Source organism: Alexandromys fortis, unplaced genomic scaffold (genome assembly GCF_014885135.2).
Source record: "Alexandromys fortis isolate MF-2015 unplaced genomic scaffold, M_Fortis_MF-2015_v1.1 scaffold_55, whole genome shotgun sequence".
NCBI lineage: Eukaryota > Metazoa > Chordata > Mammalia > Rodentia > Cricetidae > Alexandromys > Alexandromys fortis.
The window spans coordinates 8,606,559-8,628,932 of NW_026067936.1; the positions used below are offsets into that span (position 1 = coordinate 8,606,559).

Here is a 22,374-nt window from a genome sequence, read left to right on the forward strand (position 1 = left end):
TATATCAAATAGAATTCCATAAACTACTTCGTTATCCTTTGGAATTTTCCCTTATTCTTTGCTCTTTACCTGACTGTGGCACAATGTAAAACTTAGGTACAAAAAGGCAGCACTCATCATCATTGTCTTCCCAATACATACTTTTTCTGGATTCATTATCCTTCCTTTTATTTTTTATCATACCCTAGCACCATAGCAGTTTGTGTCCTCTGAATAATTAAAATATGATTGTAGCATTAGCTAGGTTTATTGAGCTATGTCAGTTTAATAGCATTATACTAATGTCTGTTATTTTTAACAAATGTGCCATGCTTATATAAGATGATAAATTTGAGTAAAGAGCAGAACAAGACCTCAAAACACAAACCTGTTTGTGCATAAGTATTGTTTAGAGTAAAACTTAATAGCCACCATTAAAGTACCCACTTAGTGTATGATAGAATTTCATATACCCTGCCTCTCAAATATGATATATTCATTATGATATGGGCAAGCATTTTTAAGTTTTATTTGTTTTTATGTGTATGGCTGTTTTACCTGTATGTATATAAGTGCACCACATGTATGCCTGCCCACAGAGGACAGAAGAGGCCCTGTATCCTTTTGAACAGGAGTAATAGCTTATTGGAAGCTACCATCTGATGCTGGGAAAAAGAACCTGAGTCCTTTTCAGAGCAGCAAATCTTAACCACCACACTAATTCTCCAGCTTGTACAGAGTATTTTTAAAGCCTTGCAGAAATGCTATACAATCATTTACTTTAGAATAGTATATGGGCCAAGCTTGTCTGTATCAAGCATATAGAAGGTTTGTGCAGGAAAATCTTGAATTCAAGACCCCCTGGGCTACATTGAAAGTTCTGGGTTGCCTGAACATGCCAAAAGAGAAACAACATAACACACACTGTTGGTAATTATCAAGATGTTTTTTCAGTTGTCCTCTTTGTTGAATTAGCTGCCTCACTTTGTTCAAATGGTACCTATAGTTACCATATTTTGGACCTGATGACACATGCCTATCATCCCAGCACTTGGGAGGTAGAGACAGGAAAGTCATCACAAGTTTGAGGCAAACTTTGTCTACATAGCATATTTTGGGCTTGACAAAGCTTTACAGTGAAACCATCTCAAAAACCCAAAGCGGAAAAACAATTCTAAAATGTTTTTTACTCCCTACATTATGTCACCTCATCTCTCCCACCATTCTCTATTTCTAGCTTAGATATTCATATAATATTACTTTCACAGTAAACCCTCTTCTAAAAGCAAAATTTCTGAAATTTTTATTAGAAATAACTCTAGTCTCAGATCTTTGGGAAATAAATGGTATAATTACCATATTAAAACATCACTCCAGCCGGGCGGTGGTGGCGCATGCCTTTAATCCCAGCACTCGGGAGGCAGAGGCAGGTGGATCTCTGTGAGTTCGAGGACAGCCTGGTCTACAAGAGCTAGTTCCAGGACAGGAACCAAAAAGCTACAGAGAAACCCTGTCTCGAAAAAATCAAAAAAAAAAAAAATCACTCCAGGCAGTGGTAGCACACACCTTTAATCCCAGCACTCGGGACATAAAGGCGGGATGATCTCTGTGAGTTCGAGAGCAGCCTGGTCTACAAGAGCTAGTTCTAGGACAGGCTCCAAAGCTACAGAGAAACCCTGTCTCAGAAAAACAAAAACAAACCAGAAAACATCCCATCCAAGGCATGGACTAACAGTTTTGTTAATATTTCACTACTAAAAGCATGAGACTTTAAAAGTATTTGGGTATTGAAAAGTATTTGAATCTTGTCTTTTGCTTTTTAGGTTCTCTTTGGAAAAGTAAAGAAAATTCAGCCTTCTTTCGACAAAAACAAAGTTTCTCTGGATCCTTTTCCTAACTTTGATTGCCATATATCAAGAAGTATGCCTTCTCTTAAAGATACCATTGAGCTGCAAGCCTACAATTCATTGGTATGTTAAGGCTAGGATTCATTTGATGAGTTAAAAGACACATGCTTAGTTCAGAAACTGTTTAGATGCCATCGACTTAATCCCTAAGTGACTTTTATGAGGTAAACACCATATTCATGGGATAAGGTAACCTTTTTTCTCACAAATCATACTGAAACCCTTCATCAAAATCACATGGTTTGTAATGAAGCCATGGTCCTTTAAGATATAGACCCCTGTGTTGTTGCTCATGTGGGACAGTGCACTGGTGCCATCAGTTTTGACATAGGAGGAACAACCTCTATGCATAACTCGAGGGCATTTAACCACAAAGCAGTATTCTGATTATCAAGAGGCAGAGCTACGGAGATAAAAGTATCAGTTTTTATCTGACTCCTTTTTGAGACTGCTTAAGGTTCATGATTAATCTTATGGGTTAACTCTGCTGCAAAGCTGGGGTCAGGGTCTTACAGTAGTAGTTTGATTTTCTTATGTCTTTCAGGTGTACTTCTATGAATATGATTTTTTCTCAAAACCAGTAGATAGACCTAGACAGTGCCTTCCATATGCAACAGTAACAGTAAAATTTATTGGTCAAAAGGCAGGTAATGGACAACTTATGACATCACTGAGATTCCCCTCCACAGGATTTCCTAAGAGGCTTGGTAAGATACATTCATTATTCAACTCTGCTGCTCTTAAATTCTAAGTATTCTAATACATTGTGCGTCTCTAAGTTTTACCTGTATTCCATTTTATATGTCTAGGATCATATGCACACATTTTTACCTCTTTGGCTTAATATATGTTCATATAATTTTTATGTGTTGATAGCTAAATAGTTCATTTTTATGGATGGATGAAAAATATTGCATTGTGTGACTACACTATTGTATTAGAAAAATTTGGGTACCCTTGTAACTTCTTATACCACATTGCTACTTATATAAGGGTCTCGGTGCTAGAGTGCTAGTTTCACTTGGAGTTTTTATTAACACTATGAAGGTATAGTTTAAACTAAGATGATGTCATGTGTGTTTCTAAAGTAGTATCAGGTGCATGAGGTTATATAATCACTCTACATTCTTAGCAATACACAATTTTTTAAAGTATCATTTTCATTGTGATTTTAATTTTTCCTAATTTTTAATGACACTAAGACTCTTTTCATCTTTGCCAGTATTTAGTTCTATCAGAATTTTTTCCATGTTTAGTGTTGCTATAGTAGATTGCTTCTGATTTGGGCTTTTACCCAGATACTAACAGGTTAGAGTCTCTTGGTAGATTGATTGGCTAGTTGAATTCTCACTTTATGTGTAGGTGCTGTGTGTGTGTGTGTGTGTGTGTGTGTGTGTGTGTGTGTGTGTGTGTAGTCTCTATGAATGTGCCAATACTCCTTCATTATGCATGCTTAGGTCAGGGCAGGATATTCAATGTCTTCACCTATTATTTTCTTTCTTATAGCCCCAACACAGGGTCTCTCACTGAACTGAAAGTTTATCTTACCAGCTGTGTAGATAATCCCTTTTAGGATTGCCTGTCTCCACACCCTAATGCTAGGCTAATACTTTCTCTTTATATATTTTTACAGCAGGTAGTTGAGGTCAGTCTCACACTCGGTAGCAAAGGATCTTCCTGCTTCAGTCTCCCAAATGCTAGAATTACAAGTGTGGACCCTCACACCTGGTTTTAGGCAGTGCTGGAAACTGAACTCAGAGCTTCCTGCATGTTGGTAGCACATTTACCAATTGAGCTATATCTCAAGCCTTCTGTTTTTTATTATATATTTATTTTGTGTGTGTTAATGTACTCACATGTATGCCAGGCACATATATGAAGATAATAGGACAATATTGTAGACATAGTTTTCTCCTTCCATTATATGAGTCCCAGGGACCAAACTTTAAAAAGTCTTGATAGCAATCTTGATAGCAAGCCTTTTTACCACTGAACTATCTCACTGTTCTCTCCAGCTTTCTATTGTAATGTTTCTAATTTTTATTCATCAGAATTCACTTCTCATCAAATACTTTTTTAAGTTAAATTGCTTACACTGGGATTATATTTTATATTGCAACATTTTATTCTTTTTTTACATTTATTTATTTATTATGTACACAGTGTTCAGCCTCCATGTATGCCTGTAGTCCAGAAGAGGGTACCAGATCTCATTACAGGTGGTTGTGGGCCACCATGTGGTTGCTGGGAATTGAACTCAGGACCTCTGGAAGAGCAGTCAGTGTTCTTAACCTCTGAGCCATCTCTCTAACCCGCAACATTTTATTCTTACTAGTTTTTTTTCTTTTTGTGCTAAGAACTATCACCACTAAGCTATTCAAAAAACTCAGCTAAAATTACTCATAATTTTTGTCTTTTTGTTTCCATAGAAAGAGCATGTTCTCTGAATAACTGTACAATTGCCAAGAGAATTGGAAAAGGGAAAGATGCTACAGTCATCTTTGAGCACTTCAGGAAACCTGTTGATCCATTTGATCAAGAAAATTGTCCGTGCAAAGTATCAAATTTAGAGAGGAGTCCTTCCAACATGGATACTTCTTGTTCTTATGGAAACAATTTTGTGTTGAGAGAATACAGCAGACAGACAGATAATTCATCAGAAGTTAGAGATGCTTCTCAAGTACACACATACAATTCAGGTCTTTCTTTCATGTCCACTGCTAACACAGCAAGTGGTGATGGTGACCTATTCAGTGTGACATACCTTCGAAATATTTTAAATAGTATTTCTGCTGCTCTTCCCTCTCAGAGCAGTACTAGCTCAAGTACAGTTATTACTTCAAAACTTATTAAGGACCCAAGACTGATGAAAAGAGAACAAAGCATGAGAAAACAAAGTAATTCTGCAGATTTAAGTGATGGTTTGGCACTTGATAAGAGTGTGGGTCATGGTAATTCAGAAGTAAAACTGACATGTATGCCAACCAGTTCTATCTCTTCACCTGAAAGCATTCCTGCTGATCATGCTGTTGCTAATTGTTCAGATGTCTCTTGCTTCAGATTCTCTTCTGAAAGTTCACACTGCCAGACTCACACTATGGGCTCAAAGGACTCTGACTGTACAGCATCCAGTAAAGTTGCCATTACAGAACAATGTAAAGAGCAAAGCACTTTATCCTTTCCTCGTTACTTGCCAAATGCATTTTCAGATGTTGGGAAACAAACATACAATGAAGAAGAGGCCCAGAGAGCCCAAAAGAGAAGCAGCTTCCAAGTTTTAACTGAGCAAAGCAATGGGCCACAGAACTCCTTTGAGTCAGAAAAAAATACTTGTAAAGACTCTCAAAGTCACATCTCTAAGGCATCATGGCCTTCGGATTTAAGTGTTGTATTAAAGTTTGATCACCAGATGTCTACAGTCTTCCCAGTCCAGAAGAAAGGAAACATAGATGAATATGTGCAAAATACTGGAATGATGAGAACCTTTATCAGCCCAGAAGACAGTTCTAAACATGTAATAAGCCAAACTTGGTTGAAAGAAACTGTTAATTCCTTTACTAATGAAACTAAAAGTATCCCAATTGCTAATTGCATTGCGTTGCACCAGGAATACAAAGAAGGTGAAAATACTAATTCTTTAACAGAAAATTGTGAAAAAATAGCAGATACTCCTAAATTACAAATGCCCAAATCTCCCATATCTACCACAAAGGATAAAAATGAAGTAGATTATGCAGCATTGGAATTAGAGTGTAATCTTACTCCAAATACAGGGTGCCTTTCACAAAAGCATCCTCAATATTCTTTGGAGCCCAAAGATAATATTCATACAAATTTTGCCATAGCCCAAGGGCTGATAGAATTAAAAGCAATACAAAATAATGAGAACTTGATTAACATTATGACTGATGCTTTCCAGGAAGCAAAAGACGTTCCCCTGGCCAGAGAACAACTTGTTGATAAAGTGATTTCATCTGATGCCATTGACATATCTCTTGACAGTTCAGGTTCCAACTTAATTGGAGAATATATGTCCATCCAGAGGGAAAATGAAAATGAGGCAGTGTCATTGTATAACATTCAAAAAGACTGCAAAGAGTCTTCTCATATTAAAGACAATGTGCAGGACCACAGCCTGCCTTATGATGCAGAGTTAAGCTCTGATCTAAATTTGAAAATTATTTTGCAAGAACAAAGAAATGATGAAAGTCCAAATGAGGCCAAAGAGAAAGATGGTACTTCTTCATCTCCAGAGTATAATACAACTAACAGAAATGAAAGTAGGAAGCAAGATTGTTATGCAAATATAGTTGAAATGAGTAACACCAAAGTAGAAATTCTGAATTCTGAAGAATGTACCACGTTTAACTCAATTTGGGGAAAGAAAGATAGACCAGCAAAAGCTGCATCATCAGAGAGTGAAGATAGTATGACTGCCATAAAACAAAATTATACACCAAATGATGGAAGAAGTGTGGAACGCTTGTCCACGTTTCCAGAAACTGAAGAGTCTTCAGTGTGTGTAGCTTCAGATGCTACAAAAAAGGTAGTTAGTACCACTGTTCTTACAGAAAGCACAAATCATGGGGATCATCAAAAACATCATCTTAAAGAACCTGAGATTTCGGGTTTGGGTTTTGTAAAACAAGGCATTTCTGATTGTGAGATTGATACTGATAAATTACAAGACTTTTGCCATTTAGTAAATGAGAATTCAGTTCATCAAACTTTTGCATTGGGAAGTGAAATTGAAGTAGAACTTGAAGAACGTAATGATGCTCCTTTGTTTCAACAAAATATAGGTAACAATGGAAATGATCTTTGTGAAGAATTTGAGACCCTGAAGTCCCGGATTGATTGGGAAGGCCTATTTGGAAAGAGTTACGAGGAGATGGAAGCCTCGAGTTTTACAAGAAGGGAAGATACTGATCCACATCATTCTGCAGAATGTAATTGTGTTTCTTTCTCTTCACAAAAAGACAAACGAGAGCATCAGAACTCAGTTTTTCTTCCAGATCTACGAGTTACAATTACCAACTTAATTAGTCTAAAAATCAGTCCCACTGATGGTTCCTTGGAGTCAAAAGATAATTTTTATAAGCCTGTAACTAAATCCACAGAACCAGAAGCTAATGAAAAGAGGAAAGCTTTTGGATGTGGCATTTATTCCCAACCTTTTGAAGAGAATTTAGGTTTTTCATGTGAAAATAAACTTGGTAATTCAGTGCAAGAATCAGGACATGTAAGCAAATCTGGAATCTCACATTCTTCCAGCTTGAGTCATAATACACATGTGAATCACACACCTGGAAAACCAACCAGTGACTCTTTGTCTACTGAACCATCTAATGTCACAGTAATCAGTGATAAGAGTAAATGTTCCACAAAATCAAAACCTGACTTTAATGACACTAGGAATAAAAAGGACATGGAATCAAGAAGTAGCAAAAGAAACCAGTATGCAACTTCTCGGGGTCAGAACATATCCCATAAAGATTTAAGGGAGCATGAAACTCATGAGAAGAGGAGGAAGTCAGTAAATCGTGACTCATCTGAACAGTTTTCTTCCCTATCCCAAGGGCGAATTAAAACATTTTCACAGTCAGAGAGGCGCATTCGGAATGTACTGAATATTCTGAATAATGAAGCATCTTTATGTAAAAGCAAACGTCTGTCCAGAAAACTGAACAAAGCTGTTCTTCACTTAAAAAAAGCTCATAGAAGAGTTCATACATCTTTGCAGCTTATCTCTAAAGTAGTAAAAAAGAGAAAGGGCCCATTACCAAAAGCGTATGCAATAATTTGCAATAATTTCTGGGAAAGTTGTGATCTTCAAGGTGATAGTTTGATGTCAGAAAGAAGAAACTCTGATAGGCATTTTTTATCCAAAAGAAGGTATGACAAACAGGGAGAAAAAAGATTAAAATTTGATGTTGATGAATCATTGGCTTCAGTATCAAAGCACAGAAGTTACAGAACAAACAGAAAGAGAATTGCAGAGTGCCTTTCCAGCAAAATCATGTCTGGCCATGTCTCCAGTAGTCTTACCACGTTCCATGTGAGAGAACTTTGTGAGGAAGAGCAACTTCATGAATCACAGTCACCCATACCCTATACATCGCAGAGTATAAGTCAATTAGAATGCACTAATAGCATTGTGAGAACTGCAAGCTCTTCTGAACCTGAGAATTTTTCTGAAACAAGTGAATATACACTTTACCCAGATGAAACACTAACTGAAAAAGAGTATCAAACTGGCACCCAGTTATCTAAGAATGAAAGCCATACAACATGCAATACTAAGAATATAACAAAAAATAATTCTGACGATAAAACAGTGGTATGTGAAAGTAATTCAGTGTCTTTAAGTTTCCTAAAAGACAACATAAGTCATAGTCAAGACAAAAGTTACGATACAACTTTTAAAGCTAACACTAATAAACATGTTTCTGTTTTAGACTCAAACAAACCCTTTTTAAATGTTGATATCTGTGAACAAGTATCGTATGGTACTAGAAACGGGGAAACAATTTTTCCTGTAGAAAAGTGTACAGTTCTTATGGAGATCACACCAAACATTCCTACAGGAAAAACAGCAAACAGAAGGAACACAGTTCCTCCATTGTCACCAATTACAGTGACAGCTGATGAGGAAGAGTCTTCTGTGGGGGCAAATGGACTCTTCCATGTGAAGGAGAATGAGGTGAATATTACTAATCATTCTAAATTGGATGTAACATCAGTAACTGAAGAAAGTCAAAGTTGTAAGAAAAATGTAAAGAAACTGTCTTTCAATGATAGTTCTCTGCTCTTAAAAGAGAACGTAAAGGGTCCTTCAAAAGCATATATGGCAAAATACAATGAGGAAGAAAAAATGAGAAAAATTGAGCAAGCAGTTTACCCAAAAATGGTTACTGAAGGATCAGCTGTTACTGGGTACAAACATCAAAATAAGATCCTAAAAGAAGACTCCTTCCACTTACACAAGAAAATAATTAAAAACAACTTAACTGATTCTTGTGTAGGCATTAAGAATTCTACTCTAGAGACTACTGATTTGAAAAACATTTTTAGTCAGCTTAGTAAAAGACAGAAAGCAGGGCAAATTAAACAACTTAGTAACGACTCTCACTCTAACTGTCCTAAATCAGCCACTGTAGGAACCAGTGATAGGCTTGTTGTACATGAGAACTCTGAAGTCACTGTTTCTCAGACGAAGCCTCTATCACACCTGGAAGAATTACAAGAATCCACATCTCATGTAACAGAACTGTCTCAGATTTTACAGAGAGCAGATGAAGCAGCATCTTTGCAGGTGTTAGAGGAAGAGACTAAAGTTTGTCAAAATATTCTCCCTTTGTTTGTTGAAGCTTTTGAAAGAAAGCAAGAGTGTTCACTTGACCAAATCCTGATTTCAAGAAAGCTGTTGGTAGAGCAGAACTTGTGGAGTAATTGTAAACTTCGATTGAAACTATGTGCCATTGACACTTGGGTAGAACTGCAGATGGCAATGGAGACTATTCAGTTCATTGAAAACAAAAAAAGATTCCTTGAAGGTGAACCAACATTCCGAAGCCTGCTGTGGTATGATGAGAGTTTATACAGTGAGCTACTTCTCAGGCCGCGTGGATATCAACTGCAGTCCAATTTCTATCCTGCTTTTCAAAGACGACTAAAATATAATGCATTCTGTGAGTTACAAAGGTATTATTATCAGTTAATTGAAACAAAAACAGAAAAGACTTCATATTATACAGTCTTAAAATACAAACGACAAATGAAAGAATGTGAAGCCATCATGAAACACCATTCTGATTGCTCTGAGTTTTGTCTTTCTGTTCCATTTACCTGTGGAGTTAACTTTGGTGATAGTTTAGGAGACTTGGAAGCCTTAAGAAAAAGTGTTCTGAAGCTGATCAGTACACTTAGGGGCTCTCCTAAGGTCAATTCTTATCCAGGAAAGGAAGATCATTTGTGGATCATTTTAGAAATGGTCTCCTCAAAGATAAGTTTTATCAAGAGCAATGAAGAAATAAGTATCAAAATCTGTCTTTATGGTCTGGAACATATCTATTTCGATGCTGCAAAAAGTCTTGTGTGGAAAGAAAAAAGCCACTCTTTCCCCAGAAGACATTCTGAGATGAACAGAGAATTGGAAGAAATAAATGAAAGTGCTTTTTCTGAGTGGAAGAAGATCTATGATGACTTATCTAATGATTTAAACAATGAATCAGCTCAGACTGTCGGACTTGAAGAAAGTGATATGATTGCTTCCAGACAGTCAGCTCTAGTTAGTGTACCAAACTGTAAGCTGAGCACCACTTGGCTTTCATACCCAGATATCTGTTGTATTAGTGAGATCCTGGATCAAGCTAAGTCTGCAGACCTGGAGAAATTACAGGACCTCACTCTCAGATGTACAGCTCACTTAGAAATTTTAAAAAAATACTTCCAGATGCTGCAAGAAGATAACATAGATAATATTTTTGTCACTGAAGAAAATGTTTTGGATGTGTTAAACCACAACCATGGAGCTGTCATTTTAAAGCCTGAAGCTATTGAAATTTATATTGAAACTGTCATGCTTTCAGAAACCATTCATTTTCTTAAAAATTCAATAGCAAAAATACTACACCATCAGAGGTTTCGAGGTATGCTCTGGTTTGATTGGTCTCTTCTTCCTGAGCTTGTTGGCTGTCAAGAAGAAATGGCTTCCTTTTCACTTGATAACAACCAAACAGATTGCCTTTGGAAAGTGATAGAGAATGCTATTTCTCACCTTAAGGAAGAGCTAGGTGTTGTCTGTGACTACAGTGAAGCTGTTAATTGTTCTTATGCTCTACGTTTATTCTCCAGAGAACTTAAGGAACTTTCAGGAATTAAAAGGCTTCTAAATACTTCAGAGTATTCAGTTTCCACATATATTGACGTGGTACCACATACTGCATCTGTAAACTATGGAAATACTGTGACAGAATTAGAACATAACTACAACCAGCTTTTTATATTACTCAAAAATATAATGTCTGTCCCTCAAAAAGATTTTGGAAAAATGGTCCATATTATAAAAGTTCTGAAGACAATTGAACATATGAAGATGATAAGTGCCAAAGATACTAAATTGTCCACGCGTCTACTCTTTTTCCAAATGTTGCGTAACAGAAGAAACACTTTGCAACTAAACAAAAAAGAAAGGGTGGCTACTCCCATTAGAGAACCTGAAGAGAACAGCAGTGAGCCTGGTGTTTCTGTGCAGACACCTTCTGCTGCAGAGTACACAGTAAGAAACATTTCAAGTTCCTCTAAGAAACGACCTGTGACTGCGGACAGATATGAAATCTCTCAGGGAAAAGGAAATACTGGTGCTGTTTCCAACCATAAAAAGCAAAAGGTACAACTGTTTTAAAATCAAACTTGAAAATAATCTTGAGAACAAGCTTACTCTAACCAAAAATATGCCTTATAGAATACAAAAGTTGAGATTAAATGACTCATATTCTCTACAAAATTATGTAATTGAGATAACTTGCAAATACATGATTTTTAAACAGTTTAGTCATTTAGAAAGTACTTCATGAAGGAATAAATTCCAGTACCTAATAAGAGGCAAGTTTATTATTGTGAATGTGAGGTATACCAGTTACCAGTTATTTATTGAGTGGGTTTTTTAAAAATATTTTTTTATGGTTTATTTAACTTTTATGTGCATTGGTGTGAAGGTGTCAGATCCCCTGGAACTGGATCATCAGACAGTTGTGAGCTGCCATGTGGGTGCTGGGAATTGAACCCTGGTCCTCTGGCAGAGCAGTCAGTGCTCTTAACCACTGAACCATCTCTCTAGCCCTTGAGTCAATGTCCCGAGCATTAAAAACTGGCTAAAGAAACACTTATTCACATGTTAGAAAAATAGGGCAAAATTGATTTTTTTCTAGACAGGGTTTCTCTGGGTAACAGCCCTGGCTGTGCTGGAACTCACTCTGTAGATCAGGCTGGCCTCGAACTCACAGAGCTCCACCTGCCTCTGCCTTTTGTAGCATGTGTTACGACTCCCCAGTGTACTTTTTAATATGTGATGTCAAAGAGTTAGAAAAATCTCATATGAATACATTTTTATCAATATATAATATATAAAAATAAAAACCATAGGATATATGCTTTGTGGTTGGCTTATTTAAAGATAAGGGGTCTGGGTATTTGTTAATTTTTATAATATTGAGGTTTGAACCTAGACCCTGTATACGCTAGGCAAGTAATATACCCACGGAACTGCTTCCAGCCAATTTAAATTGGTGAGCAAGAAGAACAAAAGTAGGATTAAGGGAGAGTTGTTGCGCATGTGCATGCACAGGATGTGGGGGAAGACATTCCATATCCTAAATACAGGCCTAAGGAATGTGAACTTTATCCTTAAAGTATAAATATCATGTGAATATGTTGCTAATTAGGGTTTTCTTTGGCTTTGTTGGTAATTTAAAAGGTAATGAAATTCTGAGGATAGTTAGAAATGGTAAATCAGCCGAGATTAGAAAATGGTGCTGTTTATAGCATAAAAGGCAGGCTGGTTGATAGAGCTGACCCAGAAATGTTTTAGATTTTGGCATTTTCCAGATTTGATTATATTTGCATATATGTATAGTCAGATATCATGGTAATAGAACCAGTATTTTTTTGTGTTTTGTTTTGTTTTGTTTTTGAGACAGGGTTTCTCTGTAGCTTTGGTGCCTGTCCCGGAACTAGCTCTTGTAGACCAGGCTGGCCTCGAACTCCCAGAGATCTGCCTGCCTCTGCCTCCCGAGTGCTGGGATGAAAGGCGTGCGCCACCACCGCCCGGCTAGAACCAGTATTTAAATATAAAATTTGTTTTGTGTTTTCATGTATAACACCAAAGGTAATTTTGTAGTAATTTTAATTTCTGCATGCAGTAAAAGGTTCCTGATGTGAACATTTACAGAGTGTTGTGCCATAGCTCAAACCACGGAATTTATTTCTGAAAGCAATTGCTGTAAACGTGAACTGCTAAGCTTAGCAAAGCCACTGGTTTTTAAATGGGTAAATAGGTTGACATTTTTTTTTAAGATTTATTTATTTATTATGTACACAGTGTTCAGCCTCCATGCAGGTGCCAGAAGAGGGCACTAGATCTCATTATAGATGGTGAGCCACCATGTGGTTGCTGGGAATTGAACTCAGGGCCTCCGGAAGAGCAGTTTATCCTCTTAACCTCTGAGCCATCTCTCCAGCCCTAGATTGACATTTTAATGCAGTTTGTAATCACTAATGTAAAACATGGATTTTATTTCTATATTTTTATAGGTTACCATGAAAGATATAAGCAGACCAAAGACAGTATCCGAGAATTCAAGGTAGGAGTTGCATCAACCTTCTTTTCATAAAATCTGAGGAAAAAAGACAAACAAATAATACAAAACAATTACTGAATCATACATGTAGCTTAAAAGATAAGTGGCAGATTAAGTGAGGCCTGATGCGCTTGAACTTCACTGTGTGAGTACTGAAGACAGTGCTATGTCGAATGGCTGTTTTCAGTGATGGAAAGAGTGAGTAGGTTCTGAGAACAGATTGTTAATGTTTGCTGGGGCTTAGAAATTCTTAAATCTAGAAATCATATTGACAGGCATTGCTTCAGCTGTTTTCTAGAAGTACATAAAATAATAGGGTAAGTGATTAGTTTTTAAGTTGTGGATTTTACATACCAACTAAATTTCAAAATTGATTAAAGAGAAGTTGCCATATTACACCAGTGGTACATTAATTAAAATGGTGTATATTTTACAGACATTTATGATACAAACATTTTATAGAAGGATATTCTAACAGTATAAAATAGGAAGACTGTCTCAAAGGCTATTTCTTTAAACTGAATAGGTTAACTATAGAAAATTCACTACATCACTTACACTTTTATCATTTTGTGCTAAGTAGTGCCACTGGGGTTAATTGTTATCCCTCATTTACCTGTGTAGAATTTAGGATTTCTCACCATCTCCGTTTTTTCAATTCAATGAAAGAAAGATAATGAATAACAAAATAAGAAAAGGGAGAACAAACAGCTCCATTTCTTTATTTTCTTCTTTTAAAATAATGCATTTCTAGAATTGTTCTCACAGCATATGCAGCTGTATTATTATAAAATGACATATAAAACAGGCCTAGAGAATAACATATACCAGTGCAATTATCTTCAGTTTAATAGCTAAGTATTTGCTATTTAAAGAATTAAAACTGTAACTTGACAAAAAAATTAATTCTGCTATAAGATTGACACAGAGGACTAACTTTATAAGAATGAATATCCTCTGAAGGGACAGACCATCTAGGCAGCTGTACGTCTACGCAGAAAGTCATCACAGGCACTATGATAGAGACGACAGAGACAGATTACCTGCTCAGTTTATATAGCTTTAGATGGCAGTGGAAGTCATCGTTAAAATGCCTTTAAAACATGAGCCTGTTGATTTCCTCAGAACGGAATAGAGACTCTAGGCCAAAGATGAATTCCTCTTAATTCTGGAGAAATAGTAATACTTTTCCTTTCTCAACATACTTTGGTTCTTCATAGTGCCATAATTGCCTAATTGAGACTAAGCTTAGTAAGAATGCAATGGATATTAAATTGCCAATAATACTGCAGGTCTGCTTTTCTTACTCTCAGAAGATGAACAAACAAAAATAATATTTGTTTTAATAAGAAAAAAAGGAGGTGTGTTGTGTGTAGGGACCTGCAACTATAGTAGTTACGCCAAAAGAGATGGGGAAAGAACTATTCATGAGTAATGAAGTCAGTGGGTCGAACATAAATGAACTAGAAAGTATACTGAACAACTGAATAATGGTAGGTTCCTACTCTGAAAAGCTTTTAAATTTGAAATCAGCCGTCTAATACAATATTGGAGATGTTTTGAAATGTGGAGTATACCATCCTCCAGTGTGAACCATATCTAAATTGAAACTGAATGAGTAAAACTAAAAGGTATCTTACCTGTATGGTCCGTGTGAAATGAGAAAATGTCAATCCTATAGATTCTTAAATAATAAAAATTCAAGTGTGTATCTATTAGAATGTTATGACTGTATCTGTAAAGTTGCTTGAATTTATATTATACTCAATAGGACTACAGAATCTCATCCCAAAGATGACAGTTTGGAAAGAGACTCTGCATCTCCAGAGACAATCAAAAGACAAAGCTCAACCCCTGGCTCGCTTTCACCTTCTGAGAATGTACAAGACTCTTGCACACCCAAGTCAGAAAGCAAAGCAGAACTGACAGATAGTTCATCTGATGTTTCCGAGTATCGCACTGAAGAGCACGAAGACTTAAATGGCATAACGAAAAGAAACGTGAATTTTAGTGCTGCGGAAGACCATCTTTTGGTAACTTGTGACCAAAATGATATAGATGGCACTTTCTCACCTGACAGCACACCTGCCCAGAAGCTGCATGAAAACCCTACAGATCACACGCAGATCTGTCCTTCAGATACAGGAGCAGGAAATGATAGCCCTCTTGTGCCCAGTGCATCATTGCCTACTTCCCATCCCATGAGGGCTATCCATGGCCATCTTGAAATGAGTGATACAGTCTTTGAACATGAAGATAGTGAAATACTAGATTTGTCTATTAAAGATTGTACATGTACGAGCTCTCCAGAACCTGTGTGTATCCAGGAAAAAATTCCTGTCTTGCAAGTATATGAAACACAGCCTATAAAAACTGAGTCACCAGAAAAGTGTATAAAAGATGCACCGAATCCCAGAACCACACCGTTTGGATCATATGAGAGCTCAGCCGTTGGTGTGAGTCAAACAGCACGGCACACTGAAAAGGGTGGAAAGAGCCCAGAAGTCGTGACTCAGAAAGTTGGCACATCCTGGAGTGCACCTCCGCAGTCCACATGCACTGCAGTGTATAATTCTCCTCAGTGTGCGTTTGGAACTTCATATCCATACTATGCCTGGCGTTCTTATCAGTACAGCAGCAGCAACGGTACTGCCGTTACTCACACATACCAAGAGATGACAACATATGCGACAGCTCCTTCTCCCATGATGACCGCAGTTGCAAGTGCTGTCCAGAACACGCATCTTAATCATTCATACTCCGAACATTTTGGTTACTTTGCTATGCAACCGCAAGCAAATGCCTGCGTCCCAGGAAATGGCTATTCTCCATCTCCCATTCCTGTTTCTTACAATTATCAACAACCAGTTTATTCACAGTTCGCATCTCATCAGCTGGTACCACAAGCTGCACATCCTTATCCTCCTAACCCTGGTGTACTTCCACAAGTGCCTTGGACTTACGGTGAGTTGAAAGATTCAATGCTTGCTTCATTTTTACTTTTGGCTTTACATTTATGTAAAGGAATTCACAAATGATGGTACATACAATAGTTTTCTTTGTGGACTTGTAGAATTGTTCATATTTTGAGCACAGTTGAATTTTGTCATAAGTTATTAGTCTGAAACCAGAAAAGAAAAATTGTCGACATCACTAACACATACTTCAGTAACCATCCTTAGGAAAAAGCTAAATTAATTACAGTAAATCATAAAATGCTGAAACCATTAAAGAAGTATACATGTTTTTAATGACATGACAGTATTTTAAAACTAACGTCACATGTGAATAAATTAAAGAGCAGAAATAGGAAATATTCCAAAATTTTAATTATCCACTAGCCATTAGTAATAGGTTATGTGAGAGTCTTCCTGCATAATCTGCATTTCATGTTGCAAAACTTCATTTTGATAAATGGAGGTAAGACTAAAAAACAAAGCTGAAAAAAGGAAAAACATCAATTATTTAAAGCAACCTTTTCCTTCTCTCCCGTTTTTTAATACCTTCAAATAAGTGAATTAAGTAATTAATTGGAAGGTATTAGTTTAAAAAGAACTTTGTCATTTGCCTCTTGGACTTAGATTGTCTTCTCTTTAAAGCACGTGTTTGTAAAAAAAATCACATTAAATACAGATTGGGAGAAGAGTCTAGTTCGTCTTGCAGTTCATAGAATGCAGTCAATTAGAAAAGGAAGGCCTGGCAGTAAGAGCATGCGGCAAGCCGGTCACCATGTACACAGACAGGAAGCAGAGAAATGCTGGTGCTCCAAAATGCAAGTATTGTTTACATGTTTCAAATTAGCCAGAATCAAAACAAATTTCTTAACTAATTACTCTGCTGAAACTAGTTTTACAAAAGCACCCAAATACTCTCCCATCAGAGATGGAATGTCCTTTAAAATATCATTATAGAAAAACAAGCAAATTTCTTTTAAGCAGTTGTTTAAAACCCTTACTACTCATAAAAATTAATAGGTGTCAAAGCTTATTTGGAGGTACTGTTTGGAATGGAAATATTGTTGAATAGGTCTTTTTTTTTTTTTTTTTTGTCCTACTAATGGGGAACCCAGGGCCTTAAACATCCCTGGCAAGTGCTCTTTCCCGAGCTACATGTAAGCCCAATATAATTCTGTTTATAATTTAGAACTCTTAAGTTCTTGGGAAGTAGAAGCAGGGTAGTCAGGAGTTCCAGGTCAGACTTGGCTATATGGCTATATAGTGAAGTTGAAGCTTGCCTTGACCACATGAGACACTCTTAATTTAAAAGTGTTTTTTTTTTTCATTTTACATACCAACCACAATTCCCTCTACCCTCCTCTCACTACCCACCCTGACTTTTCTCCTACCCAAGCCTTGATCCTCAGAAAGGGTAAGACCTCCCATGGTGAGTCAACAAAGTCTGGCATATCAAGTTGAGGCAGGACCAAGGCCCTCTCCCCTATATCAAGGCTGAGCAAAGTATCTCTCCATATGGAATGGGCCCCCAATAAGCCAGTTCATGCACTAGGGATAAATTTAGGTCCCACTGCCAGTGGCTCCACAGCCTGGCCAAGTCACAGAACAGTCACGCACATATTCAGAGAGCCTAGTTTTATCCTATTGCAGGTTTTCTTGCTGTCAGTCCAGAGTCCCAGCTCCTACTAGCTCTGGTCAACTGTGCACATGAGACACTCTTAAATAAGAAAAAGAAATCTGATCCTATCAACACGACTACATTGTAATTATTACTGATAATAACTAGGCATGATACTGATAATGAGTTTAGGCATTCTTATGTTACTAAGAGTTACACCTTTTGTGATAGTAAGAAAAGGTCACTCCAGGATCAAGCCCAGCTGTGACTCAGAAATCTTACTTCTTCTTTGGTCCAACGAAAAAGAAAAACAATTAAATATTAAAATATTGAGAAATTACTCTTTAAAGTACAAGACATTGTAGTATTTCAAGCTCATCTTTTAGTTTTTAGGGGAGGTTAACAGAAGACACCTGTTAGTGTGTTCATACTTAAAAGATGTATTACACCAGAAATTGGAGCTAAAGGAAAATACTTGAAATTTGTGTGCCAGACAGTGTGTCCTTTATTATGTTTAATTCTCTCAAATACCTGAGATACAGACGAGGAAACTATTACCCAGAGAACCTTAAATAACTTCAAGATCCTATAACTGATAAGTTGCAGATGTACAATTTGATCTCAACCTCTCTGGCTTTAACGTAAGCTAGTAGTATAGTGGTATACTATATTATTGCTTAGTACTATACTCCTACTTTCTACTATTCTACTGCTTAGTGTTAGTCTGTACCATTTGAGGTATATTAACCTCAAATCGTTGTTTTGTTTTTCTCTTCCAGCTCCATGGCAGCAGAACCCATTTCCACCAAGGCATTACGAATAAATCTCTTCATATTGAAATAAATGCAATTTAAGTTTTCCCAAGTATTTTTGTCTGTGTGTTATTTTTTATACCTATATGTTTTCTTACTTTAGTATTTAGTAATTTTTAATGTATATAAATGTGGTATGTAACTTTTATAAAATGTGTACTTATAATAGTCTATCACATAAGATAACGGGAAATTAATTTTTAATATCTGAACTAAGCAAACTTAAGTTCTGTGCAGTTATAAAGGAGCTTTCAACATTCAGTATTATCAGCATTAAGCAGCAATGGTGAATATCTTTAAAACCAGGCTTTGTTTTTGTTTTCAATACACTGTGTTTTACTATTTTATTGGGCTTAAAAAGAGGAAATTTTTTTCTTGCATTAGTCAGTCATCCAGTCAGTTATTTGATAATTTTTTATGCTTTATTTATATAATTTGTAATCTTACTTTATGGTGAGCTCCTTTAATTTCATTATCTATTATTTTTATTCAAAATGTTATAAATGCAAAAAGTAGCTCATGTTTTCAGTTGCTTAAGTTGAGGTTAGCACAGAGAGACAATTTTTTCAAGAAGCCGTCTCAAGAGTATTTCTTGAATATTTGAATACTTCTTTTAATTCTTTAACACTCATGTTTACACTTAACGTAATCCGTACTGTTATGATTCAGATAATTCTGCAGAAGCCTGGTTATTTTCATCTTTCATGTTCTACACAAGTGAAGTTTTTCTTCGTAGTAATCATTAGTACCAAACAGGATATAGGATGTAATAGTGTTGAGCAGTGTGTACACATACATCACCGTTACCAAAGCTCAGCAACCATTTCTGTGTTGATCTCCCATCAGGAAAAGCCTTCAATAGAGTAAATCTTTTTTAGCTTGTAGTTTGCCCTGCTGTACAAGAGACTTTCGGAGCCAATGCAAATAGCAGTTCCAATGCTTCTTTTTGTTTTTAAAAAATACTTTTTCTGTTATTTTTTTTTAAAGATTTATCATTTATTATGTATGCAACATTCTGCTTCCATGTATGTATGCCAGAAGAGGGCGCTAGGTCTCGCTACAGATGGTCGTGAGCCACCACATGGTTGCCGGGAACCTAACTCAGGACCTCCGGAAGAGCAGCCAGTTAGTTCTCTTAACCACTGAGCCATCTCTCCAGCCCCCCTTTTTCTGTTATCTTACACAAGCCCCAAAGATCATCTATTTCTGCCTTACTTAATATAGACTAACTCAATTTTCCATTCAGAACACCTTCTGAGACTCCCCCCACAGAATGAGCTTTTAGATTGTCATTAAGCCAATAGAGTGGAAGTTAAAATACTTAAGTTGTGTCAACATGCAGACCTAAAAGGGATGCAGTATGGGCAGAACCATCCCTGAAAGAACTAAGGAATCTGAAAGGATAGCAAGTATAGCCATGGTATAAAGTACATCTTCAATCTTCATAGCTCTTTTATTTCAAAACAGTATCAAAACTAGAACTCCTGGACCTTAAATTAAGGCCATTATATTCGCTGTTAATCAAAAAGTGACTGTTTGGACTGGATGGATGTCTCAGTGATTAAGAGCACTGGCTCCTCTTCCAGAGGTCTGAGTTAAATTTCTAGCACCCACATGGTGACTCAAAACCATCTATAATCGTAGTCCTTTGGGATCCAATGCCCTTTTCTGGTGTGCAAATGTACATACAAACAAAATACATCAAGTACATAAATCTTTAAAAACTTTCTCACCAGGTAGGGTGGCACATGCCTTTAATCCCAGCACAGAGAACATTCCAAGGTGTATCTCCATAAATTTGAGATCAGCCAGGTCTACAGAGCAAGTTCCAGAGCAACCAGAATGGTTACACAGAGAAACCCTGTCTCAAAAAAAGAAACCGGGGGTGGGGGGGGTGGGGGGTGGAGATTTTTCCTAATACGTATGTAGTTAAGTTTGATAAAAGTGTCTTGTTATTAGAAATACCTCTATTACCAAGGTAATTCTTGTAATCCCAACACTTCTGAGTTGGAGGCATGAGGATCAGGAGTTCCAGATCATCCTTCACTGCTAACGCTTTGAAGCTATCCTGGGATATTTTAAATCTTGTCTCCAAAACAAAACTGTTGGTAAGCCAAAAGCTAACTATTCCAGTCAAATACTCCTTTAAACACTTCGCAGATTCTTTTATTCAGTACTGTCTGTGAAAGTTTCAATGATTTAAGTTTCTCAAAATAAAATGTGACTAGAGATATAACTTTTTATACTGTTTATACTGTGTGAAGATGTGTCTACGTTTTGCCTTGACTGCCTAAGGTGCCTCCTGATTGATTTAATAAAGAGCTGAATGATCAATAGCTAGGCGGGAAGAAATAGAAGAGACACTGACATCCAAAGGGGCTATACTAGCTTGCATTCCCACCAGCAATGCAGAAGTGTTCCTTTTTCCCCACAACCTCTCCTGCATAAGTTTTCATCAGTGTTTTTGATCTTGGCCATTCCTACAGGTGTGAGATGGGATCTCAGAGTTGTTTTGATTTGCATTTCTCTGATGTTGATATTTTCTTAAGTGTTTTTCAGCCATTTTAGGTAGATCACAGTCGGCTGTGGCTCCAGGTCCAGCAGATCAGCACATGCTGGCCTCTGCGAGCATCTGCACTTACATACACATACCCACACACAGAGACACAGATCATGTAATTGAAGTACTTTTTAAAAGAAATCTGACAGCCAGGCGGTGGTGGTGCACAACTTAAACCCCATCTCTCAGAAGGCAGAGACAGGTGGATCTTTGAGAGTTCAAGCCCTGCTTGGTCTACAGAGCTAGTTCTAGGACAGCCAGGGCTACACAGAGAAACCCTGCAAATTAATACAGCCATCATGGAAGCCTATTGGGAGGCTCTTCAAAAAAACAAAACAGATTATCTAAACCTTTAAATCCCAGCACTCTGGAAGCAGAAGTAGGAGGATCCCAGGAGTCCGAGGCCCGACTGGTCTACAGAGCGAGTTCCAGGACAGCCAGAGGTACCCACGGAGAAACTATATCAAAAAACCGAAAGAGAGAGAGAGAGAGAGAGAGAGAGAGAGAGAGAGAGAGAGAGACGGAGGGGGGGGGGGGGGGGGGGGGGGGGGGGGGGAGGAGGGGGGGGGGGGGGGGGGGAGGAGGGGGAGGAGGAGGAGGAGGAGGAGGAGGAGGAGGAGGAAAGGAAGGAAGGAAGGAAGGAAGGAAGGTTGGTTGGTTTACTACTCTTGAAGATGCTGGGGGTTTGCTTCCTAGCACCTACTTCAGACAACACCACCCAATTCCAGCTCCAGGCGATACAACCCCCTCTTCTGATTTCCCTAGGCACCTGCACACACGTAACACAACATACATATAAATACATCCTTTAAAAAATTTTATCTTTCTGATGCAAATAGAAAGGATCGGAGATTTGGGGCCTCACAACTAATTAGTGCTAAGAGTAGAAATTAACTCAATACGTATCTAGGACTGTGAAACGTTGAGGAAAAAGCTCAAGCTTCCCAATTCCCGATGCAGAGAGGGATCCAAGGCGAGAACCGGATTCCCAGAGGGCGGAGCGGGAAGGATGCTGGCCCCGGCCCCGGGCCCCCCTAGGACCGTTTCTCCGCCGAGCCGCGCGAGGGCGCTGCTCGTCTCCTCGTGCGCCGAGCCCGGCGGCGCCGCCCCCTCGCCTTTTCCCGGCGGAAATGCCGGGGCGATGACGGAAACCCGGAGGGAGGGAAGAGAAAGAGCGAGAGAGC

At 37.7% G+C, this 22,374-nt stretch overlaps 1 protein-coding gene across 1 annotated transcript in view; it reads left to right on the forward strand.

Moving 5' to 3' along the window:
• The window catches only part of Tex15 (testis expressed 15, meiosis and synapsis associated), a 41,743-nt gene extending 23,071 nt beyond the window's left edge, over positions 1-18,672 (forward strand). The window contains exons 5-10 of the mRNA XM_050146811.1: positions 1,803-1,949; positions 2,431-2,593; positions 4,316-11,277; positions 13,200-13,249; positions 15,018-16,210; positions 18,598-18,672. Of these exons, the coding sequence (XP_050002768.1) occupies positions 1,803-1,949; positions 2,431-2,593; positions 4,316-11,277; positions 13,200-13,249; positions 15,018-16,210; positions 18,598-18,641 (8,559 nt within the window). The 3' untranslated portion in view covers positions 18,642-18,672. The remainder of the gene's footprint in view (positions 1-1,802; positions 1,950-2,430; positions 2,594-4,315; positions 11,278-13,199; positions 13,250-15,017; positions 16,211-18,597) is intronic.
• Positions 18,673-22,374: the final 3,702 nt, after the last annotated feature.